This window comes from Myotis davidii, unplaced genomic scaffold, assembly GCF_000327345.1.
Source record: "Myotis davidii unplaced genomic scaffold, ASM32734v1 scaffold149, whole genome shotgun sequence".
NCBI lineage: Eukaryota > Metazoa > Chordata > Mammalia > Chiroptera > Vespertilionidae > Myotis > Myotis davidii.
This window is the reverse complement of record NW_006352194.1, coordinates 1,684,474-1,712,375: the sequence shown is the minus strand read 5'-3', so window position 1 is coordinate 1,712,375 and position 27,902 is coordinate 1,684,474. Positions and strand designations below refer to the sequence as shown.

Sequence of the window (27,902 nt, the reverse complement as noted above, 5' to 3'; positions counted from 1 at the left end):
CCAGAAGCTGGTTCAGGGCTGGCCAGTGCAGCAGCGGTGGCAGAAGCCTCTCCCACCTACGTGGTGGCACTAAGGTAGTCAGACTAACGGCAGGCAGCAGGCCTAAGCCATTAGTTGGACATCCCCCAAGGGCTCCTGGGCTGCCAGAGGGATGTCTGACTGCCAGCTTAGACCCAATCCCCTTGTGAGTGGGCCTACAGCACGCCAGCAGGTGGTTATCCCCCGAGGGGCCCCAGACTGCAAGAGGGCACAGGCTGGGCCGAGGGATTCCCCGCCCCCCCCCCCACCCCAGTGCACAAATTTTTGTGCACCGGCACCGGGCCTCTAGTTTTATTTATTTAACTGCTGTGAGTGTTCATATACAAGATTTTGTGGGCCTATATTTTTATTTCTTTTGAAGAGATTATATACCTAGGAGTGAATCTGTTAACTGAAAGTTCCATTGTCATTCTATTTTTAATTTATGTCCATTTGAAAAGATCTTAGAATCCAGTGGGCCTATCATTTTGTTCTACTTTAAAGAACGGGATGAGCCGTAACCGGTTTGGCTCAGTGGATAGAGCGTCAGCCTGCGAACTGAAAGGTCCCAGGTTCGACTCTGGTCAAGAGCATGTACTTTGGTTGCAGGCACATCCCCAGTAGGGGGTGTGCAGGAGGCAGCTGATCAATGTTTCTCTCTTATCGATGTTTCTAACTCTCTATCCCTCTTCCTTCCTCTCTGTAAAAAAAAAAGAAAGGGATTTTAAAAAAAGGATTTTGATATTGATTGTTTGATATCACTAGTAGGTAGGTAATCTAATCCTTCTGTTTCACCATTAACACATTGAATGATACTAGCCATAAATTGAAGCTTTTATTACTGAACAAAACTTTTAATCAGTATGTGAAGACCTGGGATTTCTGTTGTAAATGCAGTGAATTAGTGAGGGTTTGGTTGCTGTTACTAAAAGAAAACTGTAGAGGTCAGTGAAGTACATTAGAGAAATAGTACCATATAGCTTCTTTTTTTCCCTCCAAAGTTTTAAATTCACTTCTAAGAGTTTGTCCCAAACTCTTTGTAGGCTCTTATGAATTCAAAGTTTCCACATTTATACTTTATCCTCCAGGGGCCAAACTGCCACTTTTATTGACATGTATAATTAAAAAAAACTTTAACAAAGCACTTAGTATGTGTCAGGCACTGTTGTAAGTTAATTTTAAAAGAATTAACATGAGTTAGGTGCTGTCATTATATTCATTTTTATTTTATTATTTTTTTTAATATATATTTTATTGATATTTTACAGAGAGGAAGGGAGAGGGATAGAGAGTTAGAAACATCGATGAGAGAGAAACATCGATCCGCTGCTTCCTGCACACTCCCTACTGGGGATGTGCCCACAACCAAGGTACATGCCCTTGACCGGAATCGAACCTGGGACCCTTCAGTCCGCAGGCCGATGCTCTATCCACTGAGCCAAACCAGTCAGGGCTATATTCATTTTTATATGAAGGAACTGAGGTGCAGAGATATTAAAAAAATTTGCCTTCCTTATAAAGCAAATAAATTACTAAGTCACACTTCAAACCCAAGCTGTCTGATCAAGAGTCCATACTGTGAACCCTGGCTGGTGTAACTCGGTTGGGCATCTTCCCATGCACCAAAAGGTCTCTGGTTCGATTCTCAGTCTGGGCACATGCCCAATATTCAGGCTCAATCCCCAGTAGGAGGCAGCCCATCTATGTTTCTCTCACATCGATGTTTCTCTATCTCTCTCCCTTCCTCTCTCTCAAAAAAAAAAAAAGTCAATAAAATAAATAAAGTATTAAAGAGTATTATAGAGAAATAGAATATAAATTGTGAAACAATTCTCTGTACTGCCTCTCAAGTATTATGCAAATATAAGATATTACTTGCAATTATTATAGTTAAAGCTTTTGTTTACACAGATAGTAATCAGATTTCTGCTGAATTCTCAGAACCTACATTAGAGTAAATATAAATATTTTAAGGAGTGGAGAAATGAGAAGAAATCCTCATGTTCCCACCTAAGGACTGGGGTTCTGCTAATGACCAAGAATTCTGTCATCTTTGTGCATCATGTGATTACTGGGAGAATAAGGGAATTTTGTTTTTATGTTAATCATAATTGAAGCCATAATACTTAATTGTTGGTTTGGTTAATTAGTTCTTTTTCCACCCCATCCTCCCATCCTGTCCCCATGGCTAAGATGATTCATGGCAAAATTTAGTTAAAAGTAATATTTTTAATTTTTGCAACAATTGAAGGGGTTCTAAGACCATATAAGATGAATGTTGGGAGTCTCTTTGGGTCTAGGTTTTTTTCTCCTTGCTTTAGGAAGAAAAGTGGGGTGGAGTATTGTGAATTGGTTTGCCTTAAAAAGTATCCTTAAGAGTAAACATGTGGAAGAATACTTGCATCCTCTGTATGATTTTGATTGTTTTAGTTGAATGGGAATGAGTTATGGGAAATTAAAAGATAGTGGAGAGATCTGACTGTTTATCCCTTCATTCTAGAGTTGGGTCAAATAACTGTGTTGATGGCCATGCAGGAAAAATATCCAAGTGAGAGAAACTCTCATCCCACTTCACCAGGTGAGTAGTCAAAGTTTTCTGGGTAAATTCTGACCTTTGCTCTGTTATTTTATAACAGAAATTTTCTTTAAAGGACAAACTGAGCAAGCAAATATTTGCTGAAATGCTGGTATTAATATTTAATTGTTGGTTTTGTTATTGAGTTCAGTAACATGGGCTATATTGAAAGGAAAAAGAGGTCTCTCCAAGACTATTTATGTCTGGTCGTACAGCGCTTACAACAAGACCACATGATTGATTGAGACAGGAGGACACATAAAGGATTGGAACAGAATGACTTTGGAACATAGTGCTATTTGAAATCAGAAAAACACAGCATAAATTACTGTGCTCTATGTTGTCTTTGTAGTTTTGTGAGTGAGTCAGTCATCTGCTAGCCCACAAAGATTGGAATTCTTCTTGAATGCCAACAGTCTCAGTTGTATTGTCACAGGAGACTCAGGAATTTGTCTCTAGAATGGATTGACAAGATTTTGAAAACTCAGATATACTAAAACCTATATAAATATATACACACAATACACATTAACTAGATATGGTACATTTAATTAGGAAGTAGCATTCCAAAAATAACTTTTTGAATTCTGTGCTATTTATGAAGAAAAGGATACATTTCCTTCGATTAAGGGTATGTCTTATTTTATTTAATTTTAAAATCCCACGGTGCCTCAAAGCAGACATTTGGTAGATGGTTGTTCTGTTTGCCTAGGCATGCTGCCTTGCATATAGTAAGCACTTTGAAAAACATTTGCTGAATCAATTTAAGATTCATTCAGCAACTATTTGAACATCCTTATGTGCCGTGCACTGTCTTAGACTGGATTGTACAATCTATAATAATAAAAGGGTAATATGCTAATTAAACCGGATGTCATTCCGGACCAAGCCAGGGTGGAGCAAAGGCCCGATCCTGGGTGCCTGCCAGCAGCCATAAAAAGCCCGGGTCCTGGGTGCCAGAGGGAAGCCGGTGCCGGGAGAAGGAAGGCCTACTCTTCCACGAATTTCATGCATTGGGCCTCTAGTTTCTTATAACAATTGTGTGTATAATGCAAGTTTCTGGAATGTAGCAATTCCTAAGAAAGCTCAATTTCTTTTTATGGTTTTGTCTTCAATAGTTTTTCATTTCATTAATAATGGTTAAAGTTTGATAAGGATGCTACTGATAGTATGTGATATGACACAAGAAAATTTCAGCTTTCAAACTTGAATTTTGAAATAAGCATAAGCCTCTATACACCAAACATACTTTTATTTTAGCAAGTATGTCTTTAGAATTGATATATGGAGTGGGTGCATGAGAAAAGTGGTTAGTGGTGAGGAATGGAAGATTAGTAATGGTAATAACAGAGTGGTTTCTAGTAGGAGGCCAGGAACATGGTAATACAGGTCCTCAATCAATTTTTACTACTTCAAAAGGCCTGGTAAACTACACTGACTAGAGAGGTAACACTATATAGACTGACCAAGAGGTCAAATTTCTTTGCTTCTGGCTAGTATTACACTAATTTAGTATAGTTAACACTGGCTAATCTTACACTGATCAGAAGATCTGATTGTTGGTTATGTCTTTTATTAAAGATTATTACATGCCCTCACCATTGTGGTTGGAGCATCATCCAGTACACCAAAAGGTGGCGGGTTCAATTCTAGATCAATGCACATGTCTCAGTTGTGGGTTCTATCCCCAGTTGGGACATGTACGGGAAGCAACCAATTAATGTTTCTCACATCCATGTTTCTCTCTCTCTCCCTTCCTCTCTCTAAAAAAATAAATATTAATGAAAGACTTTCATTTTAAAAAAGACTATTACAGATTGCTGCATGTATATAGATTCTTTCAAATCAGACAGTTCACTGTGACCCAAAGGATAAAAGGAGTCTTTAGGTAAAATTAGGGTTCCTTCAGTAGAATGCAGAAGTAATGGTAGCTCAAAAAGGAACAAAAGTAGAAGGAATTAGGTGGCTTGGAAGAAGGGAATAAGATGATTGTGTTCAAATATTATTGGCTTCACACTAGCTCAGAGAATCTGTAGAACCATATTTTCTGATTTCATCTTAAACTCTGATACTTCAATGAATTAAATGAAAAAAAATGAATTAAATAACTGCCATTACCTTTTTATTGTTTGTTTTTTTGTTGTTTATGCTTTTTTCTGTTTGTTTTTTTACATGGGTCATCAGTTACAATTTAGAAAAATTATAGTGGTTTTAAAAAAAAATAATTTGAGCCCTGGCCGGGTAGTCAGTTGATTAGAGCATTGTCCTGATGTGCCAAGGTTGCTGTTCCATTCCCAGTCAAGGCACATACAAGAATCAACAAATGAATGCATAACTAAGTGGGACAACAAATCTGTTTCTCTCTCAAATCAATAAATAAAAATTTTTTAAAACAAATAATTTGAATTTAAATCTTTGTTAGTAAAGTCAAATAAATTTCATCAATCTTATATCTTACCCACTCAGAAACTTTGTTTGGTTGGTTTGGGGTGTTTGTTTGTTTTTGCATTGCTCTCAAAAGCTCTTTAGGTTGACTTTTAAGACTCACCTTGATCTGGATTCACCCTACTCATGAGGGCACTGTGGTTCAGTCAAACAGTGGTTTTCCTATTACCATAGGAAGCATTTGGAAACATACAGGGTAGTTTCAGGTTGCACAATGATGGTAGGATGGGGTGGGCTACTCCTGGCATTTAGTGGATGGGGACCAGGAATGCTAAATCATCCTTTATACATTGTCTTGCCCAGAAGGCTAACAGCACCTGTTGTTAAAGCTTGTAAGAAGGAAAAATGTGGGTATTGGGATTAGAACATCCTAGGTTCCAATCTCAGTTCTATCCTCTATAAAATAGGGGTGTTAATATGATAATACTTTTCAGTAAATAGGTAGATGAGATCATGTTTATAAAGTGCTGTGGCTTCTAGATTTCAGAAATGGTAGCTACTATCAAATATTATTGTTTTCTGTCTCAGTACTCCTGGATTCCTGGTAGGTCTTGGTTCTGTCTTTGAACATTCTCACTTCTCATGCTATTTCCATTTAAAATTAACAAACTCAGAGTTGCTGAAATAGGCACAGGAGCGAGAAGGGGGTGGGATGCTGCTATTTCTCACAAGTTCAAGTGATTTTTTAAAATATATATATATATTTTATTGATTTTTTATAGAGCGGAAGGGAGAGGGATAGAGAGTTAGAAACATCGATCAGCTGCCTCCTGCACACCCCCTACTGGGGATGTGCCTGCAACCAAGGTACATGCCCTTGACCGGAATCGAACCTGGGCCCCTTCAGTCCGCAGGCCGATGCTCTATCCACTGAGCCCAACCGGTTAGGGCTTAAGTGATTTTTTAAAAAGAGTCTTGTGGGGTTGCATCAGCTGGTTCACTCTAAAGGTAGAAATGCTTCTTGTTTCAGGTTCCATTGTGATTAAGAAAAGCAGTTCTCTGGGTTGTGAATGGCAGACTCCAGTTATCTCGGAGGCCTTTCGGAGCCGCTTCAGCCGCTGTTCCAGTGTTACTGACAGTGGGGACACAGCCATTGGCACATCATGCTCAGACATGACAGAGGGTAAGTTTGGATTAATAATTTGATTACCAATATGTGTTGTCGCTTTCAGGTTGTATGCCAGGTGTATTGTCATTTCCAGAATATTCATAAGTCAGTCCACTAAGTCTGCCTGATACTTCTTATTCCATGCTTCCCACAGCTGGTCCCTTCCTCTAAATTTCTACTGTTTGTCCTATCACAAACAACGTCTAATCTTTCTTCTACTGCCAGATTAATCTTTCTAAAAGCCTGATTTCATAGTTTCCTTTTTTCTGCAATCCTCACATTTCCATTATTTACAGGATAAAATTCAGAGGCCTCAGTTCTCTTATGATCTGGCCCTGTCCCACCTGTCGTTTTGTTGTTTGTTTGTTTGGGTTTTGTTTTGTTTTTGCTGCAAAAAGCTTTATTATTTCCATTTGGTCAATGCATGGGAGAGGGCTTTCAAGGTAGTTAAAAAAAATGGCTAATAGTTTTCGGGGAGAGGCTCAGGTAAAAGCCAGACTTCTCTAAATAAAAACAACATATCCCATATACTAAATTTTGAAAGACTTTGAAAATTGTGCAAGGTAGTGACCCTTTTAAAAATAAGTGCTGTCATTTTGTTTCAAAGTGTTCTGAACCGCAAATCATACTTCAGGTCCAACTTACTTTTTAGTATTTTGTAAGAATCAGGCAGTTTCCTTAATATAAATAAACAAACCCAATAGACAAGTGACAAATGCTGATAGACTTCACTTCTGTCATCCATAGGTGGACCACACTCACCAGGAAATTAGAAAAACTATATTCTCCTGGGTCAGGTAGTACCTTTTGGGCTTTGGCATTACTACTTTGGGTGTTATGGGGTCAAAACTGAATTTGGTGAGTCTTGAGAGAGAGAGTGGTGCTGTGAATGGAGAATGGAAAGAGGTGTTAACTAACTTCAACATATTAGCAGCCCTTCGTAGCAGTCCCTCTCTTCTGTTCCAAAATTACATTTTTGGAGCAGGAACTGTTAGTGAGAGTGGATACTATTATGCTGTTATGGGGGATTTTAAAAAATACATTTTTTTATTTTAGAGAAGAAGGGAGAGAGAGAAACATCAATGATAAGAGAGAATCATTGATCGGCTGCCTCCTGCACGCCTCCCACCAAGAATCAAGCCTACAATCCAGGCATGTGCCCTGACCAGGAATCGAACCATGACATCATAGATCAGGGCTCAACCACTGAGGCACACTGGCTGGGTGTTATGGAGGATTTTAAGTAGAGAGCTTCCTAGTCTTGGAAGTCCTTTTTTTTTTAATACTTTTTTTTTTATTTTTTACAGAGAGTAAGGGAGAGGGTTAGAGAGAAACATCCATGAGAGAGAAACATCGATCAGCTGCCTCCTGCACACCTCCTACTGGGGATGTGCCCGCAACCAAGGAACATGCCCTTGACCGGAATTGAACCTTGGACCCTTGAGTCTACAGGGTGACGCTCTATCCACTGAGCCAAACCGGTTAGGGCATTGCCTGTGTTTTTAAAGAGCTGCTTACAAACTCATATGAGAAGATGGTCGCTCATCTGTACTCATATAATTCTAGGAAAGGTTATAGTATCTGTCCTTGGTAGCTGAGTGTGTTCTTTGTTGGTTGATGGAAAGAAAAAAAGAAACAGATTGCTAGTCCACTCTTACCAGGGTAGGTGCGCTTGGTTTAGAAAAGAGTTCTGGGCATAATTGAAAAGGGAAGACATTTATATTCCTTTCCCCTTACTCAGTTTTCTGCCTCAGTAAGGTAACAGGTATGTTTTCTTGTAGCCACTACCCTGGCATGTTAGTACTGTGCCCTTGTAGTCTTCTTCAGAGTAGCACTTAAAAGTTGGAAATATGAACCTTCTATGGCAGGGCTAATAATAATTGTCTTCCAAGACTAGGAAGGAGCTAAAAGAAACATAAGTCCAGTCTGAGGGAAAAGGGAAAAAATCACAGTTGGATACAAACAAAGGGGTAAGTGAAAGGCAAAATACAAGTTAGAGCATTTCAGTGTGTACCCACTTGAGAATGCTCACTGTGCGAGAATGAAACCTGAGAGTTACTAAGAATAACTTCACATATCCAGGCAGTTGCTTCTGGTGTGTGGGAGAAAGAACAGAAGCTTGATTCGAAGCTGTATTCCCTGCCTTGGATCTAGAGCGGCACTATCCAGTTTGCCTTATTCTTCAGATGGTTTAGATTCATTCCTCACCTTCACTGGGGAGCTTTTGGAGGTCACAGAGGATTCTTGCAGATCTTGGAAAGGATATTTTTATTAGATTGGATTATAGCTTAGAGGTTCCCAGCTCCCAGAAGAGTAGGACCTAATCCATTTCCCTTAAGTAAGTGATTGTTTTTTTAAGTTTCTTTTTTTAATATGTTTTTATTGATTTCAGAGAGGAAGGGAGAGGGAGAGAGAAACATCAGTGATGAGAGAGAATCATTGATCAGCTACCTCCTGCATGCCTCCTACCGGGGATTGAGCCCACAACTCAGGCATGTGCCTGGAATCGAACCTGGGACCCTTCAGTCTGAAGGCCAGTGCTCTATCCACTGAGCCAAACCAGCTAGGGCTGATTTTTTTTTTAAGTTCAGTTTTCAGCTTTGTTGACTGGCAAGATTTTCTATTAAAAAACAAGGGATAGAGTATAAATTGAAAGTGAATCCAGTGTTGCCTTTTGTTGGTTTACCTTGTGAATAGCATTTGAGAACCTAGAACACACATCTCCCAGTTAGGCTATCGTGTCTTCTTGCCTGATATTTGTGATGATAATGCCTCTCTCCTTGGTCTCAGGATAGGCAGAGAACATCAGACATAGCAGCTCAACTCCACAAACCTTGCTGCTTTGATTTTGACTTATGGAAGACTATTCTCTCCACAGATTTTTGCAGCTCAAGTAGCAGTCCGTCTTTCCAGCCCATCAAAAGCCACGTGACCATTCCAACAGCCCATGTGATGCCTTCTACTTTAGGGACCTCTCCTGCCAAGCCAAATTCTACACCTGCCAGACCCTCTTCCTCCAAAATCCCTTTGTCAGGATTGGCTGAAAGTGTGGGAATGACAAGAAATGGAGAGCTTGGTGGAATGAAACATTCTCCAGGCTTATCTAGAGATTTCATGTATCATTGTGGTACTGCTGGAGAAAATGGAATTGAGCGGACTTGGTTTCCAGCCGTGGGCCATGAAAGAGAAGAAGAGATGAGGAAGTTTGATATTCCCAGTATGGAGTCTACCCTTAATCAGTCAGCAGTGATGGAGACACTTTATTCAGATCCTCGCTACAGGGTCCACTTCCACAACCTAAGAACCGACCCAAACAAGGAGTTATACAAAGGGTTGCCTGAGACCAAGAAGACCCCAGACAGTGGTGTGGTATGTGATCGGAATGGACTACATCCTAGCAGCAGTGGGTTGCTCCCTTTGGGACTCCAGCCTGCTCCTGGGCTCTCCAAGCCTCTATCCTCTCAGGTGTGGCAGCCAAATTCTGACCCTTGGCATCCTCGAGAGCGGTCTTGTGAGCTCAGCACTTGTCGGCAGCATCTGGAATTGATTCGTTTACAGATGGAACAAATGCAGGTAGGTAGAGGGGCTTCTTTGCTTGGATTTTGGGGTTTGGTACAGATCTTTGAACTTGTATAGGTTGTGTCTTCTAAGTTTTGACTCTAAAGAAAACATTTGTAAGAAAGAGGGAAAATGTTTATAGATAAGAAATGAAGGCTTATGGATGCCATTGAATCTGTTGGTGGTCTAATGAAACACCAGATAGGTTCTCCAAAGTAGAGGGTTACAAGAGAAGACCCAAAAAAGTCACTAGGCTAGGTACTTTTACTTACAGAATCTTAATTAATCCTTATAGCATCTTGGTGAGGTATATGTAGAAATTTAGTAGGTTCTTAGACTAAGTAATTTGCCCAGGATCACAAAGCTGGTTAAGTGACAGAGCTAGGGTTTAAAAATTGTCTTTGAACCCCTATGCTTTTTCCACTATACCAGTTTTGTGTTTTTAAAAAAGTCCATGTGCTACTTAAGAGTGGGAAGGAAAGAAGCTGAATATACTATTTTTTCCTAGTTGTTGAGGACATCTTAGCTCTTGGTTTGCTTCTGTTGTCAGATAATAAAAGATAACTGACCTTTTCTTAGAAACTAGAGCCTTTCTGAGCTGTGTCCAGTTGGCAGAAGTCTCCCTGGCAGGTTCTTTCCAGTCATGCATCAGAGCTAAAATTATTTCATAAACACTGGGCCTTCTTAGTCTGAGCCAAAATGAACCTTGACTACAGACCCAGCATATTGCTCAGGTGTTTTCAGGTGCCTGTGGGTCAAGATCAAGCCCCTTTGGTCCTGCTTGTCTTTCAGCTTCAGAATGGAGCCACCTGCCACCATCCTGCTGCATTTGCTCCTTCACTGCCCATGTTAGAACCAGCACAGTTGGTCAGCATCTTGAACAGTAATGAACACCTTCTAAAGGAAAAGGAACTCCTCATTGACAAGTAAGAGAGCATAGGGTACCTACCATAGACCAGCTTCTGTTCTCTCAGCCCCCACTAAGGACACTTAATGAATTCTCCTCAAGGGCAGTACATTCCCCTCTGTTTATGTTTACTCCTTGCCTCATGGTAGAGCTAGGTTGATAAGCAGCCTAGTCCTCTAGCTGACAAATGTGATAGACCAATTGTGTATCTGCAGGGGCTGTGGGAATGCCTAAAGCAGGCAGCGGTTTCTTTGTAACTGATCTTTCTTCATTTCCCCTCAGTCAGCTTTCTCATTTGTTCTCCTCCAGCAAAATAGTACTGCCCAGAATCTAAGGTCCTTGCTTATATAGCATCGATGTACCCATCTAAGGAAAGTGGGGGCTTATATTTGCAAGTTGGTTAGTGTTAGAATCCTGGACCCTATTCTTCTGGCTTTTGCAGACAGAGGAAACACATCTCTCAGCTGGAGCAGAAAGTGCGAGAGAGTGAACTACAAGTCCACAGTGCCCTTTTGGGCCGCCCTGCCCCCTTTGGGGATGTCTGCTTGCTGAGGCTGCAGGTAAGCATTGGCAGTTGGGTTGGCATTCTGCTTGTCATAATTTAGTATCTTAGCTATGCTTGGCACTGTTAGGTATCCAGGAAATAGAAAAGAAACCAAGTGATGTAAGGTGTCCCTTCCCTCAAAGAGTAAACATCCTAATTTAAAGCATCTCTTGTCCTGCCCATGTGGGGGCAGAAAAGGCTTGAGGATAGAATCAGGTGGAAGTCCAGATGCTTTGGTGTCAGGATATACTTGGGAGAAAAGGAAGGCAGAGCAAGGTACATTGTAAGGTCTAGAGTTGGGTGATGTTCTGAGGTCTTAATCTACCAGCCCTGGCCAATGGAAGGAGAGGCAGATGTAACGGTGTATTTAGAGCCATTTTAATTTTTATCTTCCATGTCTAGGAACAACTGAAGGAAGCCATATTCTCACTGAAGTCAATGACTCTAGAAAAAGCCAGCTTTGTTGGCTAAGAGTCTCTGCAATTTGGGCTTTTGAGTGATGGATATAGACAAATTATAGTACTGATTTTGCCACCTAGTGGGCTTGTGAGACTGTTCCATCTTATAGAATCAAATCTATATATATAAAAACCTAAGCAATCGTTACACCCGAATGACTGGGACGACTGGTTGACCAGTCGCTGTGAGAGCGAAGGGGAGTAGGGGGGGAGGCAGGGAACCGTGCGGTGGTGGGGAGGAGTCCATTCTTCCCACACCCGACCTGGTGACCATGGCCTCCTCTCCTGACTCTGCTGGGGCCTTCAGGCCCTGGGATGGGACAGGGAACTGGGGGTAGGTGGCAGCGGACACAGCCCATTTCCCAGGGGGGCCGAGGGCCGGTTCCCTCCTTGGGCACTGGTGGCCAACCTCCCATGGTCCCTCCTCCCGGCTAGCAGGCCCTGATCAGCCTGGCCCCAATTGGCCCTGATCGCTGGCCAGGCCTAGGGACCCCACCCATGCACGAATTCATGCACCGGCCTCTAGTTGTTAGATAAAATCTAGTTCAGTTCTCTGATTTACTGATGAAAAAATTGGCCTTGTGCCTTGGAGTCCAGGTCTTCTGGTATCTTGTCCTGTGTTCCTTCTATGATACTATAACTCCTCAGGTATTGCTTCATGGCAGTGGTTCTGAAATGTGAGTGTGCATCAGAATCACCTGGAGTGCTTTTCTAAAAAGATTTTTTTAAATTGATCTTTAGAAAGAGAGAGGGAGAAACTGTGTGAGAGCGACGTATAGATCGGTTGCCTCCTGCATACCCCATCCCAGGGATCGAGCCCACCACTCGGGTGTGTGTCCTGACCAGTAATCTAACTGGCAGCCTTTTGGGGCACGGGATGACACCCAACCGAGCCACTCCAGCCAGGGATCTGGAGGGCTTTTTAAAACATAGATTGTTAAGACCCAGCCCCAGAGTTCCTGATTCAGTGGGTCTTGGAATTGGGCTCAAGAATTTGCATTTCTAACAAATTCCCAGGTGATACTGATGCTGTTAGTCCTAGGATCACATTCTGAGAAGCACTGCTTGAAATTTTCAGAGAAAGATAATATTTGGCCATGAAGTCTCCTGGGATAAGTAAATTACATGGGACTGTAAGAGTAAGGAATAGGTATATTGAGAATCTTTCTGCAGGAATTGCAACGAGAGAACACTTTCTTACGTGCGCAGTTTGCGCAGAAGACAGAAGCCTTGAACAAGGAAAAGATCGAGCTTGAAAGGAAACTTTCTGCTTCAGAAGTTGAAGTCCAACTCATCAGAGAGTCTCTCAGAGTGGCGTTGCAGAAGCATTCAGAGGAGGGGAAGAAACAGGAAGATAGGGTGAGCTAAGGAGCTGATAGCTCTCTAATTCACAAAGGAGTTGACAGTCAGCTTTCTCCTGCCAAACTCTAAGCTGTTTCTGGCCCCATTCTTGGAACCAGGGGAAGCCAGCCAATTGGGTCAGACCCTGCATTGACTTCTCATGCAGGACTGGTCTGCTAGAAATGGAGCTCCTTCTTTCTGTTTCATCTCCACAAAACTACCACAGTATAAGCCCTCACTGCCCCAGGTTGTGATGGGCCACCAGGTGACGTAGGTGGAAAACCGGCCTGAGCAGTCATACCAGATGATACCATTGCATGATGTTTAAATACCTATGGTAAATTTGCACCATTCAGCCTGGTTTCTCTTCACTCTACCTAAAAAGGAGAAGAATTCCATGTGTGCAGCCAGCTTGGGAGTTTTTACATTTTTGCCATTGCTCTTAGAATTGTCTTTGAGTGAGCTTGATTGTCATAGAAGGAGCTGATTTAAAATTTTTTTTCCCTCTTTTTTTTTTTAAGAGAGAGTGTGGAAGGGAAAGGGGGAGAGAGGGAGAGAGAAACATTGATGTGAGAGAAACACATTGATTTGTTGCCTCCCACACAGGCCAGGGAGCCAACCCAGGTACTTGCTCTTGACCAGGAATTGAACCCACGACCTCCGGTGCATGGGCCTGCGCTCTAACCACTGAGATACACAGCCAGGGCTGATTTAAAATCTTTTGGTTCTAGTCACAGCTTTCTCTAATGCAGATGTTCTAGGGGTGGGGGCAGTTTAATAATGTTTAGTTCTGGACCATCTACATCAAAATCAACTAGAACAGTGCTTAAACTTTAAACTTTAATGTGCTTAAGAGTCACTTAGAGTAGGTTTAGAGTTGACCCACGTATATGGTTAGTTTTAGGGTTAAGTTAGGTTAAAGTTAAGTATAGTTTAGGTTTAGGGTTAGCTTGGGCTAGGTTTAGGGTATGGCTGAGGTTAGGTATAGGGTTAAGTTATTGCTAGGATTAGGGTAAGATTTAGGGTAAAGGTTCGGGGTAGGGTTGAAGTTTAGTACAGAGATAGGGTTAGTGTTAAGGTTGGATTTCAGTTTGAGTTTAGGTGTAAGGTTAGTGTTAGGATTAAGTTTAGGATTGAGGTTAGGTATATTGGTAGGGTTAGGATTAGAATTAGGTTAAGGATAAGGTTAAGATACAGGTTTAGGGTTAGGATTATATTAGGGTTATAGAGAGGGTTAAGTATAATATTGTTATGGGATTAAAGTTAGGTATGACAGTATAGGGTTAGGATTGAGGTTAGGTATAGCATTAGGTTTTGAGTTAGAATTAGGGTTGAGTTTAGTACAGGGTTAGGGTTAGATATAGTATTAGGGTTGAGGTTGGTTTAGGGACAGGATTAGGGTTGAAGATAGTAAAGTTATGTTTCTGGTTAAAGTTAGTGATAGAGAGTTGAGTTCGGTCTAGGATTAGTGTTAGGATTAGTGTTGAGGATAGGTATAGGTTTGGATTAGGATTTTGGTTAGTGTTAGAGTTATGAAGAGGATTTTATAGAGTGTTGGGGTTAGGTTAGGATTAAGTTTAAGGTTAGGTATATTGTTAGCATTAGTGTTACGGTTAGGGTGAAGTTTAGGTATGGAGTTACTGTTAGGATAGGGTCAGGGTTAGGGTTAGTGTAGAGTTTGGGTTCATGTTGAGGTTAAACATCAGGTTAGCTTTTGTGTTAGTTTTAGGGTTAGTGTTGAGGTTAGCAATAGTGGGTAGGGTTGGGGTTAAAGTTAGGGATAGGGCTGAGTTTTAGGGTTAGGGTTTCACTTAGTGGAAGAAGTTAGATAGTTTTTGGGTTAGGGTTTAGTATTAGGGTTATTAAGAGGGTTAGGTGTGATTTAGTGTTAGGATTAGGTTTAAGTTGAGCTTAGGTATATGGTTAGGGTTAAGAGTAAGGTTAAACTTAGTTTTGGTTAGGAGTAGGAATAGTAAAAAAGAATGACTTGGCCCTAGCCAGTTGGCTTAGTGGATAGAGCACTGGCCTGGGGACTGAAGGGTCCCAGGTTCGATTCGGATGAAGGGCACATACCCAGGTTGTGGGCTTGATTCCCAGTAGGGGGCGTGAAGGAAGCAGCCGGTCAATGATTCTCATCATTGATGTTTCTATCTCTCCCTCTCCCTTCCTCTCTCTGAAATCAATAAAAATATATTTTTAAAAAATTACTTGGAGATCTTGTTTAAAATGTGGATCCAGCTTCAGTAGTTCTGGAAGGGGAAGAGGCCTGAGAGCCTACATTTTAGCAAGTTCCCAGGTGATATTGGTGCCTCTGGTACAACAAAGACTTTGAGAGACTTGTTATGAAAGAAACTTAGCCTGGCCAGCGTGGCTCAGTGGTTGAGCGTTGACCTATGAACCAGGAGGTCACGGTTCAATTCCTGGTCAGGGCACATGCCCGGGTTGTGGGCTCGATCCCCAGTGGGGGTCATGCAGGAGGCAGTCAATCAATGAGTCTCTTATCATTAATGTTTCTGTCTCTCTCTGCCTCTCCTTAGCTCTCTGAAATAAATAAAAACATATATTGAAAAGAAACTTTTAATCTAAATAATACAAATCTCTAAGGTAAATAATCAGATACCAATAAGTTTGTAATAAAAGTTAGTAGTTCTGTGCCTAGTCTACTCCATAAAGGTATTCATCCTCAACTCTTCTCTTTCTCCTGAAATATACTTCTACATATATGAATAGTATTCTTTTTTTGTTCTTTTGCTGTATTTATTTACTTAAAAATATTTTTTTTATTGATTTCAGAGAGGAAGGGAGAGGGAGAGAGAGATAGAAACATCAGTGATGAGAGAGAATCCTTGATCGGCCGGCTGCCTCCTGTATGCCCTCCACTGGGGATCGAGCCCACAACCCAGGCTTGTGCCCTTGACTGAGTCGAACCTGGGACCCTGCAGTCCGTAGGCCGATGCTCTATCCAAACCAGCTAGGGCTTATGCTGTTTTTATTTCATGGATGCAGTTAGCTTATTTTTTTGATTATATTGATTATACCTTTTGGGATATCTGCACCTACTTATAGTGTTTCTTGTTTCCTTCAGGGCTTTTTATTTTGTTTGGTGACTTTCAAGTTAGAGTCTTGGTGATCCTTGAATAAAAGGAAGTATTTAAAAGCTGGATGGAAGCTCTGGGTTCATGGTAGTTGCCTGGTAGACTTGTCTATAGTATGTCCAGACTTAAACTGCCATCTCTCTTGGGAACCATCAAATATAAGTATCTGAATGTCTTACCTCTCTTTAGAAAAGAATCTTCAGCCTGTTCCATGGAACAGCTGGGAGCAAGAATGCTTTTAGCTGTTAGGTTCTTGACACTGAGAACAAGATGAGGTTTAGAGTCCCACCGTTGTGTACATTGATTTTTACTTGTACTTATTTTCAACCCACCACTTCACTCTCTGCCTGCTGTGACTGATATTCCTGAGTCTGGAATCTCTCATTTGATTTCTCCAGAGATTAAATCTCCATTATCCTATTGGGGAAACCTAGGGTGAGGATGGTATCCAGCTAACCTGTATATAGACTTGCAGTAAATCCCCCTATTTTTCAGATCTATGACTGATAACCTGCCTCAGGAGTACCTGGTGCCTTAGTACAGAGATTATTGGGAGTTCTGAAGGGCACATTGTTTTCTAAATGTTAACTCCCACTGCAGAGTATAACTCCTCTGCTCCAAGTCATTTATCCCTCCATCCACTTTCATCTTCTGAAAATATATTGAAATTTCTTATATACTTTGTCTCCTCCTCTGTTGACTTTTTTTGTTGGTTTATTTTTTTTTTAAATATATTTTATTGATTTTTTACAGAGAGGAAGGGAGGGAGATAGAGAGTTGGAAACATCGATGAGAAACATCGACCAGCTGCCTCCTGCACACCTCCTACTGGGGATGTGCCCGCAACCCAGGTACATGCCCTTGACCGGAATCGAACCTGGGACCTTTCAGTCTACAGGCCGACGCTCTATCCACTGAGCCAAACCGGTTTCGGCGGTTTGTTTATTTTTATTGATTTATTTAGAGAGAAAGGGAGAGGGAGAAACATCTGTGTGAGAAACATTAATTGCTGCCTCCTGCATGCCCCCTACTGGAGATTTGTGCCCTGACCAGGAATCAAACTGGAATGCATGGGACAGCGGCTAGGGCCAGACAGATTATTTATTATGCAGAAGTACTTGGGCAATTTTTGAAAACAGCCCAGGGAGCTCTTCTTCCTTGTCCTTGATTGGAAAGTTCAGGTGTGTTAACTCTGCACTTTATGCCCTAATCTCAAATGGTAAAATTTGAACCACTTCCTGCCTTCATTGTAGTAGAAAAATATTTACAGCTCTAAGAACAGAGACAGTGGTCAGTTAAAAAAAAAAAAATTGATGTTCAGGTTCCTGGAGGAGTCGATGGAGATAGATTCTGGACATGTCGTTCCCTAGGTCAAGGGTCGTGATAAACATATCAATAATTTGAAAAAGAAATGCCAGAAGGAATCCGAGCAGAACCGGGAGAAGCAGCAGCGTATTGAAACCTTGGAGCGCTACCTGGCTGACCTGCCCACCCTGGAAGACCATCAGAAGCAGAGCCAGCAGGTAGCAGCAATGTCTGGGCGTACCTGGGGCAAGCAGGGAGTGGCCAAACCAGGGGGACTTTCTCCGCCTCTGCTGTATGCAGTTACCCTGTGGTTCCCGAAAGGAAACTCCCCATATCAAGACACAGCTGGACTGTAAATTTTATAAGACCCAGACAGTCTTTTTTAGTTTGTTGACCTAAGCATGGAATCCTGTCTCCCAGCTTAAGGATTCTGAGTTGAAGATCACAGAGCTGCAGGAGAGAGTGACTGAGTTGGAGGATTTGCTGGAGGAGACCCAGGCAGCTTGCAGAAAGAAGGAGGTTCAGCTGGAAAGCCTGAGACAGACAGAAGCAGAATGCTCCACTGGACACAGGTAAACATCCCTGTGCGGTTGAGGAAGAGGAGGGCTAGGTTCTGGTCCTGGCCACCCCGTACTAGTTGTGTGACTGCTCTGATCTCTTCTTCTCTAAGCTTCGTTTTGTTTGGAGTGTGAATAATAGAAAAACGACCTATGTCTTTGAGATGGAGTCTGGGGGATATAATGGTACAGTGGGAACTTGTCATTTTATCCTTTAGAAGGGTCCAGCTCAGTGCCTGCCATAACAATGCTGAATAATAATCCTTGACTATCTGTGTTGAATGAATGAAAGCACTTTATAAACTGGGAAATAAGTTGTCTGTATATTTGCAAAAGTAGATCCTGGTGCTGAGCACTGGGGAGTTATCCACATTTTGAACCTTGTAAGCTAAAGACTACCAGCAGAATCTGTTTCTTCTCCGCACGAGGGATTGCTCTTGATTGCCACAACAGGTTCTGAGAACAAAATAGCATAATGTACTCTCAGGGTGTCTTGGGAGCCTCATCCATATTAATAGCAATTTCTGAAAATGTGATGGCTGTGTTTCAAAAGCTTCTTGGATCAAATCCAGTTTCTAATGGGATGGATTGGATTTTTCATCCTAATATACCACAGTGACCCTGTTGTTTATCTTAGCAGATGGGCCATGATGAAAGTGACTGTGGGGATCCATTAGGGGAGACCATTGTTTGGAGTCAGAAGTGAAGTTAGGGGACAAAGTTGATTCTGCCCCAAACTATGTATACCAAGAAAAAGAGATTTTTTTATGGTTTCCAAAGTTCTACAGTATACATGTATGACTTTTATAATCTAAATACATGTGATGAATGTTTATTTTTTAGATATCAAAACAAAGAATAAAAGCCTTGGGCAGGTGGCCATTGTATAGATCAGGGGTCCTCAAACTACGGCCTGTGGGCCACATGCAAATATAAATTGTATTTATTCCCGTTTTGTTTTTTTACTTCAAAATAAGATATGTGCAGTGTGCATAGGAATTTGTTCATAGTTTTTTTTTAAACTATAGTCGGGCCCTCCATCGGTCTGAGGGACAGTGAACTGGCCCCCTGTTTAAAAAGTTTGAGGACCCCTGGTATAGATATTGGCTTCTAATAAAGGGACTAAGTAGTTTCAGGGTGGCACACCTTCCATTACAACATACCTAATGTTATCCTCAGCTGTGGCTCAGAAGGGCCTAAGTGTTTTGTCCCAAACATACAAGCAGATCAGGAGTCAGAGCCACATCCCTCTGACTTCAGACTTCTTGAAGAGGCCACTGTCTTTCAGCCTGCAAGATAAGCAGTGTATGGAGGCCAGTGGAGAAGGTCCAGCCCAACAGGAAGAAGGTCCAAAGGTGGAAATGGAGTCCTGGCAGAAGGAATGTGATTCTCTCCGAAAGGTGATTGAGGGTATCCAGGCTGTAACAGGTGGTAGGCTAAGAGGAAAGAGAAATTTGTGTTTGGGGAAGGCACCATGAATTCTGGCCCTGGGCCATCTGTATTACCCAGAGCCTTTCCCTCTTTTCCGAGAAGTCACTCCTGCATAATAAGTTTGCATTTAGGTATTCATCCTTATGACAGGTAAGAAAGTGAGGGGAGGACATGCCTCTGAACATTCAGACCGGATGCTCCAAAATGGTGCACTTCATTCATTGCTCCGGCCCTCTACAGAATCTCTGGCACTGATGTGGCCCTAATTCAGCAGAGGAGCAGTCCAGGGCCTGTTGGTGAGACTGATCACAAATCAGCAAAAAAGAAGACCCAGAAATAGTTCAGAGAATACCTGAGGTCTCAAAGAACAGGAAACTGGGCCTATTCAGGTTCTCTCCTTCAACATTCAGTGTGAGAAGGCTATACGTAACAACCATCACAGCCCTGGATAAGCCAGGTTTTGTTCAACTGAATTTTTAGTCATGTCCTTGACCAAAGAACAGGAATGTAAGCTGGCTATATATAAAGTTAATTCCACTGGCCCTCCGTCATCAGGGTGAGGTTGTCTCTCACCCCCAGTAGTAAGTCCACACTCATTTGTGTGTGTGTGACTGAAGCACAGGAGTGTGAAGTTGGTTAGCCTATCGGATAAGGAATCTGGGTTGTATTTCTGTAGGTAGAGTTAACTTGTCTTCACCATGATCTCACTATTGACTGGCTGGCTGTAGCCAGTAGAGCTAATAGCCAGACCACAGGTCCTAGTGTAGTCTCTTGCCCTCTTGCCTCCTACCTCAACATCAACGTGTGCTTATAGCCTTTCTTGATAACTTTGCCTTTCAGATTGTGGGAAGGCAACAGCAGAAGATGGGCCAGTTACACTCACAAGTACAGGTGAGCTGGAGTCCTTGGGATATGGTGGGCAGGACTTAATGGAATCTCTAGAATTCAGCCAACACTGTTCCATTCTCTGCCATCCAATTTGTTCAGTGTTAGGAATACAAGAATGAGATCCAATCAGTGCAGTGAGTGCCATGTTCATGTTACCCTAGGGGAGCATAGAAGAGTTGGTTGAGGAGGAGGAGATCAAGGGTTTCTGGAGGTCATGACCCTTGAGGGAGGAGGAAGAATTAGGCAGGCAGAGAGGTAGAGCTGGAAGGAATGGTATTGGAGCTCCAGATAGAAGGAACAGCACAGGTAGGAACATGGAGGCATGAAACAGCAGGGTTTTGCACATGGAGCTGCAAGCAGTGTGATACTGGTTTTTGTTTTTGTTTTTGTTTTTATTAAACACTAGAAGAGTATATTTTAACTTTAAACATTTACCCAAATAAATTTTTTATACTCACAGAGTTTAATAAAATTACAAGCATACAGCTCTCTGATAGTTCTATAGTATACTTAATGAAAAATATAGAATACACTTGGCTAGTGTGATACTGTTGAAGTAAGATGGTGAATGGAGAACTGGGGTATGGGAAGAATTTGTCTCTCCAATTAAGTTAGCTTTTTTAAAAAATAAATATATGTTTTTATTGATTTCAGAGAAAGGAAGGGAGAGGGAGAGAGAAACATCAGGGATGAGAGAATCATTGATCAGCTGCCTCCTGCACGCCCCCTACTGGTGATGGAACCTGCAACCCAGGCATGTGGCCTGACCAGAATTGAACTGTGATTCCTGGTTCATGGATCCGATGCTCAACCACTTAGCCACACTAGAGAGAGAGAAACATCAATGATGAGAGAATCATTGATCGGCTGCCTCCTGCATGCACCCTACTGGGGATTGAGCCCACAACCCAGGCATGCACCCTTGGTCAGAATTGAACCTGGGACCCTTCAGTCCGCAGGCCAATGTTCTACCCACTGAGCCAAACCAGCTAGGGCAATATAATGATTTTAGAGAGAGAGAAAAGAAGAGGGATAGAGAGAAAAACATGGATTAGCTACCTCCTGCATGCCCCCTACTGGGGATATCTTGGTTCATGGGTTGATGCTCAACCACTGAACCACACTGGCCAGGCAGCTTTTATTCTTTAGGTAGGTGATGGGAATCTTCTAAAGCATTTAATTGGAGTGTGGTGTGGTTAAGTTAGCAATTCAGGCTTTTTATGGAAAAAGATTGCTCTTGGGAGAGAGACAAAGCTGGAGGCCAGTGAACTGTTGTGAAAATCCTAGTGAGAGATGGTGAAGGAACCTGGCATTTCTGTGAATTTTAGGAGGTAAAATTGAGAGGAATCAGTGACTGTCAGAATATAGCGGATTGAAGCATAAGGAAAAATCAAAGAGAACTCTTGGTTTCAATCTTGGGTCCGAGTGGGCATGTCCTTAATTGGGTTCTCTAAGAAATCCTAGGAAAAGCAGGTTCACTCAGGTTCTCTTTGGACTCCAAAAGAGGTTTCACACTAAAATGGATAAAACACACTTATTCTGAGGAGCAACAAAAGCTGCAATCCCGCCGTTGCCATTTGTGGGCCAGGCGATGCCTATTTAGTTCACCTAATTCATATTTCAAGTCCTATTAGAGTGTAGTCAAACCAAATATAGTTAAAATCTTGCGTTTTTAGTAGAGTTTTAATGTCTGTGTTTTCTGGAACCCTATGTTCCACAAAGGTTGCAAAAGCTTAACATGTTAAATGGTACATTTAGCCATGATGAGACTTCTCAGGCAAATTATTAGATGAATTTGCTGGAATTATGTGGGTTCAGGATAGTTACATTGGGTATTTCATAGTGATGAGATATTCTCCTGGGAAGTTACATATTTTTATTAATACAAATGGGAAAATTCAGATTTTTACAATATTGTATTTGTTCAAATCAGTTACAAAATCGGGGGGAAATTGAAATAGAATGAATAGAATAAGAGGCAGAATATAATAAATATAAATACTTTCCTCCCTCTGGCTACCCCTGCATGCACACACCACACACATACATTACAATCTAGATTTGATGCCTGTGGGAGTGTTCTCCTACCCCTTCTCATCTCTGTAAAAGCATTTAAAACAATATTGTGAGGGGCTTGGACTGTGAGCTCCTTAACGACTGGCATTCTTTTCAGTAGCCTTAGTGCATGTCGCAGTAAGTTATCAGCAAACATTGAATTCAACCTAATGGATGTTCCCTGCTCTCAAGAAAGTAATTGTTTGCCCGACAGGCGTGGCTCAGGCCTTGAACAAGAAGGTCACAGTTAGATTCCTAGTCAAGGTACATCCCCAGGTGGCGAGCTCAATCGCTGGTGAGGGGGTGTGCAGGTGGCAGCCAATCAATGATTTTCTCCCTTTGACGTTTTTATCTCTCTCCCTCTCCCTTCCTCTCTTTGAAATCAATAAAAAAAATATTTTTAAAAAAGAAAGTAATGGTCTAGTGGAGGGAGGAATCATCTGCACAACCAACAAAGGCACTCATGGTCTCTGAGGGCGGTATGAGTAGCAAGGTGAGGTTATGATGAATTGAATCTGATTTGCAGATTGAGGAAAGCTTGGGTGGCCTTGGAGGAGGTTTCCTGGGTGACAGGCAGAACAGAAGAGAATTCTGGGTGAAGGGGAAGAGGAATGAGTAACAATATTGAAGCTGGAGCCTTGGGGGATGAAGGCCAGCCAGTTATTCTGTAGGTCTGGCTAAAATGGAGGTTGTGTGGAGGGTAAAAAGAGGTATGGCTGTAAAAGTAGGTAAGGGCTAGACTGGCCTGGAATGCCCTGCCGAGGAACTAGCCTCTTATTTTGTACATGGTCACTGGCTATAGGGGGGTTTCAGTCAGGGCTATTCTAAAATAATCTCTTAGCAGCAGTGTGTGGGCAGGGTAGGGCTTTACTGTTTAGTCCAGGCCAGAGGTGATATGGTCTGTACCAGACCTGTTACCCCTGGTGTGCTCTCCCGTCACTCCTTGCCATCGAATTTAGAGCCTAGAGCAGCAGGTGGCTCAAGAAGAAGGAACAAGCCAAGCCCTGAAAGAGGAGGCCCAGCAGAGGGAGACAGCCTTGCAGCAGCTTCGCACAGCTGTCAAAGAGGTGAGCAGCCTCAGCTAGTCCTGGTCTCTGTGTACCCTTCCCATCCCTACTCCCACATGAGCTCCCATGTTTGAAAGGTGCCTGCTGAGGGGTTTTGGTGGTGGTTTTTTGTTGGTTTGGGGTTTTTTTTGTTTTTTTGGCAGAGGAATAAAAAGGGACATTGCATCATCCTTTATATTAAAGGTCCTAAGCCTGTTTTAGAGTGGCCATAATTACCCAGGAATGCTTTTTGTATGTGGAAAGTCACTCTCCCTTTGTCTTTCTACAGCCACAGATTTGTGGAGTTGGGAAGGGAAGGGTTCAAGAAGACTGAGGGTTTGGTGGTCCTCATGGAGTAAACAGCTATCATTGGGGGACAACCAAGATCAATGGCCAAGACCTAGGAAGGAGTCTGCCATTGCAAGGATTGTCACATGGCTCACTGTGGGTGAAGGGCTGGGGAACTGTTCAGTGTCTTCAGAACAGAGATAGGGAGGGAAGCAGAGTGGGTTAAGCTGTTCAGGGTGAAAGGAGGAAAGAAACACAGGTAATACGTGAGTAACTGGTCTGTGTAGTGAGCCCAGCTCCACTGAAGTGAAGGTCCGAAAAGGAAGGATAAATTCCAGCACTGTGTTCTCCAGGTCCCCAGCTTCTCCAGCTCCCCACCCAGTGCCCACTAGCTGTCTTGTCTATTACTTCTTTTATTCCTCTGACACCCTCTGATCAGACTGGCTGGTGGCCACTTTTGTCAGGGTGGCAGGGAGAGATTGAAACCAGTGTCTCCTCAGATTTCACAGTTCACATTAAGCCTTCTCTAATAGCCTGGCTAACAGTGTTGGCTGAGGGACTGGCTTCAGATAAAGTTCCGAGGGGCGGGAGTATCTTCTCTGGTTCCTGAACAGAAACCTGGAGGCTGGTGACTCAGAGTCTGCTGGGGAGTGGTTTCCTCTCCAGTTCGGGAGTTCTGTGGGCCTGGCCTGCCTACAGGAGGAAGTGGGCCTGGAATCGAGAAGGAAGTGGGAATGCTAAGTCTGTAAGTAGGGATGGGGAGGAGGAACATCACCTGACTCATACCCTGCACACACATATTTATCCACACTCAGGTACAGATACACTGCCTTTCTCTGGACCTGGGTTAATATTGTCCATCTATCCACTCAGCTTTCAGCACAGAACCAGGACCTGATTGAAAAGAATCTGACGCTCCAGGAACACCTGCGCCAAGCTCAACCAGGGTGCCCATCTTCACCAGACACGGCCCAGCTGGCATTTGAGCTGCACCAGGAGTTGGCCAGCTGTCTTCAAGATCTGCAAGCTGTCTGTAGCATTGTGACCCAGAGAGCCCAGGGCCATGACCCCAATCTCTCCTTGCTCCTGGGCATTCACTGTGAGTCCTCAGACCAGTCTGGGACCCAGGAGAGGGGAATGGCTTTCATTCTCTCATCCTCATCCACCTTTCCCATCTTTATGGTAACGTGGCAACAGGGTTATGGAGGCTTGGTCACTGCCCTCTGAGAGTTTGTGTTTTGTAAAGGAGATGTTCAGAAAATCTGTTTTGGAAATAGGCATCTTGGGGGGGGGGGGGTCCCTGGGCACAGGACAAGCAAAAAGTGGCCCTTAGGCAGCAAATTTTCAGCCCACTATCCCCAGCTGCTTTTTTAAAAGTGCTGTGTCTCAAGACCATGGGCCTTACTCCCTCCACCTGACAGCTTCCCTTAACTAATGTTCTCTCAAAATGCTCTCCCCTCCAGCTGCACAGCACCCAGGGACTCCACTAGATTTACAGAAGCCGGATGTAATCAGGAGGAAACTAGAAGAGGTTCAACAGCTGCGCCATGACATCGAGGATTTAAGGACCACCATGTCAGATAGATATGCCCAGGACATGGGAGAAAACTGTGTCACGCAGTGAGGAATGCTGGGTGTGGGACAGGTTGTATTCCCCAAGGAAGGACCTGGTGTGCTGACAGCCCAGTCCAGCAGGTCCTGCCCTGACAATCTCTTGCCTCCTGTTTGCTGCTATTCCCAGAGAGAAGGTGTAGAAGGGAGGTAAGAGCCTGATCTGGGGCCAGGGGCTGACTACAGAACTGTGCCTGCCCTGTCACACACTGGCTTTGCCTTGTTGGATTGCATTTGTCCTGTCATCTTGATTCATACTGTGAGGGGGAGTTACTAATTAACTTTTGCAGGTCACCTGATAAGTCTTCACAGACTGTTCCCAGCCCCAGGCTGATGTCAAAGGCAAACAGGCTGCTCACTTCCCTTCTCCATCCTTTGGGGTGGATCCACATTCATTCCCACTCCATACCTTGGTCCTGCTGTTGCCCAGAGTTCATTAGAGGGGCCTGGAAAGGCTGAGTACCAGTAACAGTGGCCATTTAAGAATTCTCAGGCCCCAGCACCAGCCTCCTGGGAGCTGAGCTGGCTTTCTGGGCTTGCTTAGGCCCAGTTCCACTGCTGCTTTCTCAGGGCTCTTGTTCTCACAGACACCTCAGGGTGATCTATTCGTTAGCATAGTACCCACTGTAATTGGAGGCCTGGGGATTATAGCCCGGCTCCTCCATCTGCCATTTTATAGGCGACCCCCTCTCCAGCTGCCCTGTGGCCTGGGCTCCCTTCTTGGTTTTCAGGTCACCCAGGTAGCCCCCTTCTTGGATTCTGAGTGCAAACTCTTCCTGTGGTTCTGGGTTTAGGCAGGATTTCCCCCAGAATACCACAGGTCAACAGTCAAGCTGCTCATCCCCTCACCCTGGGGCTGGGGCCAATGCCCAGCCCTAATTTGTGCCTCTTTTGTTGAGGGGGTTCCCTTTCCTGTTCTGGGCTCCTTGAGAGTTCGGAGTACCCAATACAGGTTAGCTTTAAGGTATAGTTTTCAGTGTTTTTTGTTTGTTTCTCTGGGGCCTTGGAACTCTCTGCTTTCCGTTTTCTCCTGGCTCCTCGTTTAAGGAGCATCTCACAGTTGTTTGTATCTGATTGCCCAGCTGGCCCCAGGCTCCTCAAGAGCTGGAGCCCAGGCAAGTGAAGGTCATGTGTAGGTGTGGGGAACACTGAACAGTTTATAGGAGTCTCAAAGAGCAAACATGAGGTTCTTGCTAAGCTTTGTGCTGTCAGGGCAATATCCTAGACCTCACTCCGGGGTCTGAATGAGACTCCTTAAGTGTTTTTACAAGTTGTGTTTTATTTATGGAGTGACTTATCCCTTCCATTCAGAGCAGCCTCACCCAGCCATCCCCTTAGCCTCTGGGCTCCTGCCTCCTCTCCTGAAAGCAGAACCGCCTGGTTGGTCTCCACCCTGTGTTGGAAGCCCAGCCACCATGCTCACGGGTATTTTTCCTCGTAAAGTTTATAAGCAGTTATTTATATGAATCGTTGTTATGTCAACTGGTTTGTATTGCCTATTTTGATTACAAAATAAAAATTTACAGACTCAGTTTTCCATTGCCTTGCATCACCACAGTCCCCTACTCCACCCCTCATTTTGGCTTGTTGAAGCCAAAGCCTGGGAGGTTAGCCAAGTTCCTCAGACAGCAAAGAGGGACCGTTGGCAGGTCCAGCCTCGTGTCTGTATCTCTACTTCTCTATTGTTCTACGGGAAAAATTAGATCTCTTCCCACACAACTTTCTATTGGGCAAAGCTGCCGTGAATCATAGAGCAGATTTGCCACTGGAAAGAGTAATCTTCTGAGAGAGGAAGTCAACTGCCACCATGAGGAAGTGGCTTCCCCAGAGCAAGTCTGAATGCTTTTGCTTTGGGGAGCTAGGATTGCCTTTCTCGGGGGACTGCTCAGGGGCAACATGCCCAAGCCCAGGCAGATAGCAGTCTCCAAAGCTGGGTTGGTTCCTGGAATCCGCTCCCTTTGAGCTCCCTGAATTTTTCCTGAGAGTAGGAGTGGTTTCAGAGTGCCATCTGCAGCTGGAGTTGGGATTGAGCTGGGTTACCTCAAAATCAGCTGTGGATCTTTTTTTAATATTTGTATTTGATTTCAGAGAGGGAGAGAGAGAAACATTAATGATGAGAATCATGGATCGCCTGCCTCCTGCACGGCCCCTACTGATGATGGAGCCTGCAACCCAGGCAGGTGATCTTGACTGGAATCAAACCCGGGACCCTTCAGTCCACAGGCTGAGGCTCGAGTCTATCCACTGAGACAAACGGAGCTCGGGCAGCTGTGGGTCGTTAACAGGGAGCCCTGACACTAACTTCTTTCCAGAACTAGCAGCCTCTTGGCCTCCATCTGGCTCCTTGAGGGTGTGGCCCTGTCTCCTGCCGCCACCCTTCCTTGTCTAAACCTGCATGCCATGTGTGGAGAGGAACTTTGGGGCAAAGCTCTGGTGCGCCTCCTATCCTGAGGGGTTAGCCATACTTGGGTATCCCCTGGTGGACCTTGTGAAAGAGCCCCTCGGAACCAGGTTCCCTAGCTTGGGAACTTTAGGTTTGAAAACAGCCTTCAAAGTGCAAAGCCCAGAGCTGCGCTGCGCTGTCGTGGCACCGGGGGTGGGTAGTTGGGTGTGGCAAAGCCAGGCGAGGCTGTGGAGGCGGCCTTTCCAGCCATCAGGGCCCTCCCCAGCCT

At 43.5% G+C, this 27,902-nt stretch overlaps 1 protein-coding gene across 2 annotated transcripts in view; it reads left to right on the top strand.

The window, feature by feature from the left end:
- The window catches only part of CEP85 (centrosomal protein 85kDa), a 36,736-nt gene extending 9,972 nt beyond the window's left edge, over window positions 1-26,764 (top strand). Inside the window, exons 2-14 of one of the 2 annotated variants that reach the window (XM_006777505.2) lie at window positions 2,519-2,596; window positions 6,009-6,161; window positions 9,025-9,719; window positions 10,497-10,630; window positions 11,054-11,171; window positions 12,787-12,972; window positions 17,420-17,572; window positions 17,775-17,926; window positions 19,200-19,311; window positions 20,183-20,233; window positions 23,245-23,352; window positions 24,493-24,718; window positions 25,083-26,764. In XM_006777505.2, the coding sequence (XP_006777568.1) occupies window positions 2,542-2,596; window positions 6,009-6,161; window positions 9,025-9,719; window positions 10,497-10,630; window positions 11,054-11,171; window positions 12,787-12,972; window positions 17,420-17,572; window positions 17,775-17,926; window positions 19,200-19,311; window positions 20,183-20,233; window positions 23,245-23,352; window positions 24,493-24,718; window positions 25,083-25,243 (2,304 nt within the window). In that variant the 5' untranslated portion in view covers window positions 2,519-2,541 and the 3' untranslated portion in view covers window positions 25,244-26,764. Of the gene's footprint in view, window positions 1-2,518; window positions 2,597-5,708; window positions 5,716-6,008; window positions 6,162-9,024; window positions 9,720-10,496; window positions 10,631-11,053; window positions 11,172-12,786; window positions 12,973-17,419; window positions 17,573-17,774; window positions 17,927-19,199; window positions 19,312-20,182; window positions 20,234-23,244; window positions 23,353-24,492; window positions 24,719-25,082 lie in introns of those variants that run through there. The other variant, XM_015557265.1, reaches the window with a different exon arrangement.
- The last annotated feature ends 1,138 nt before the right edge of the window (window positions 26,765-27,902 follow it).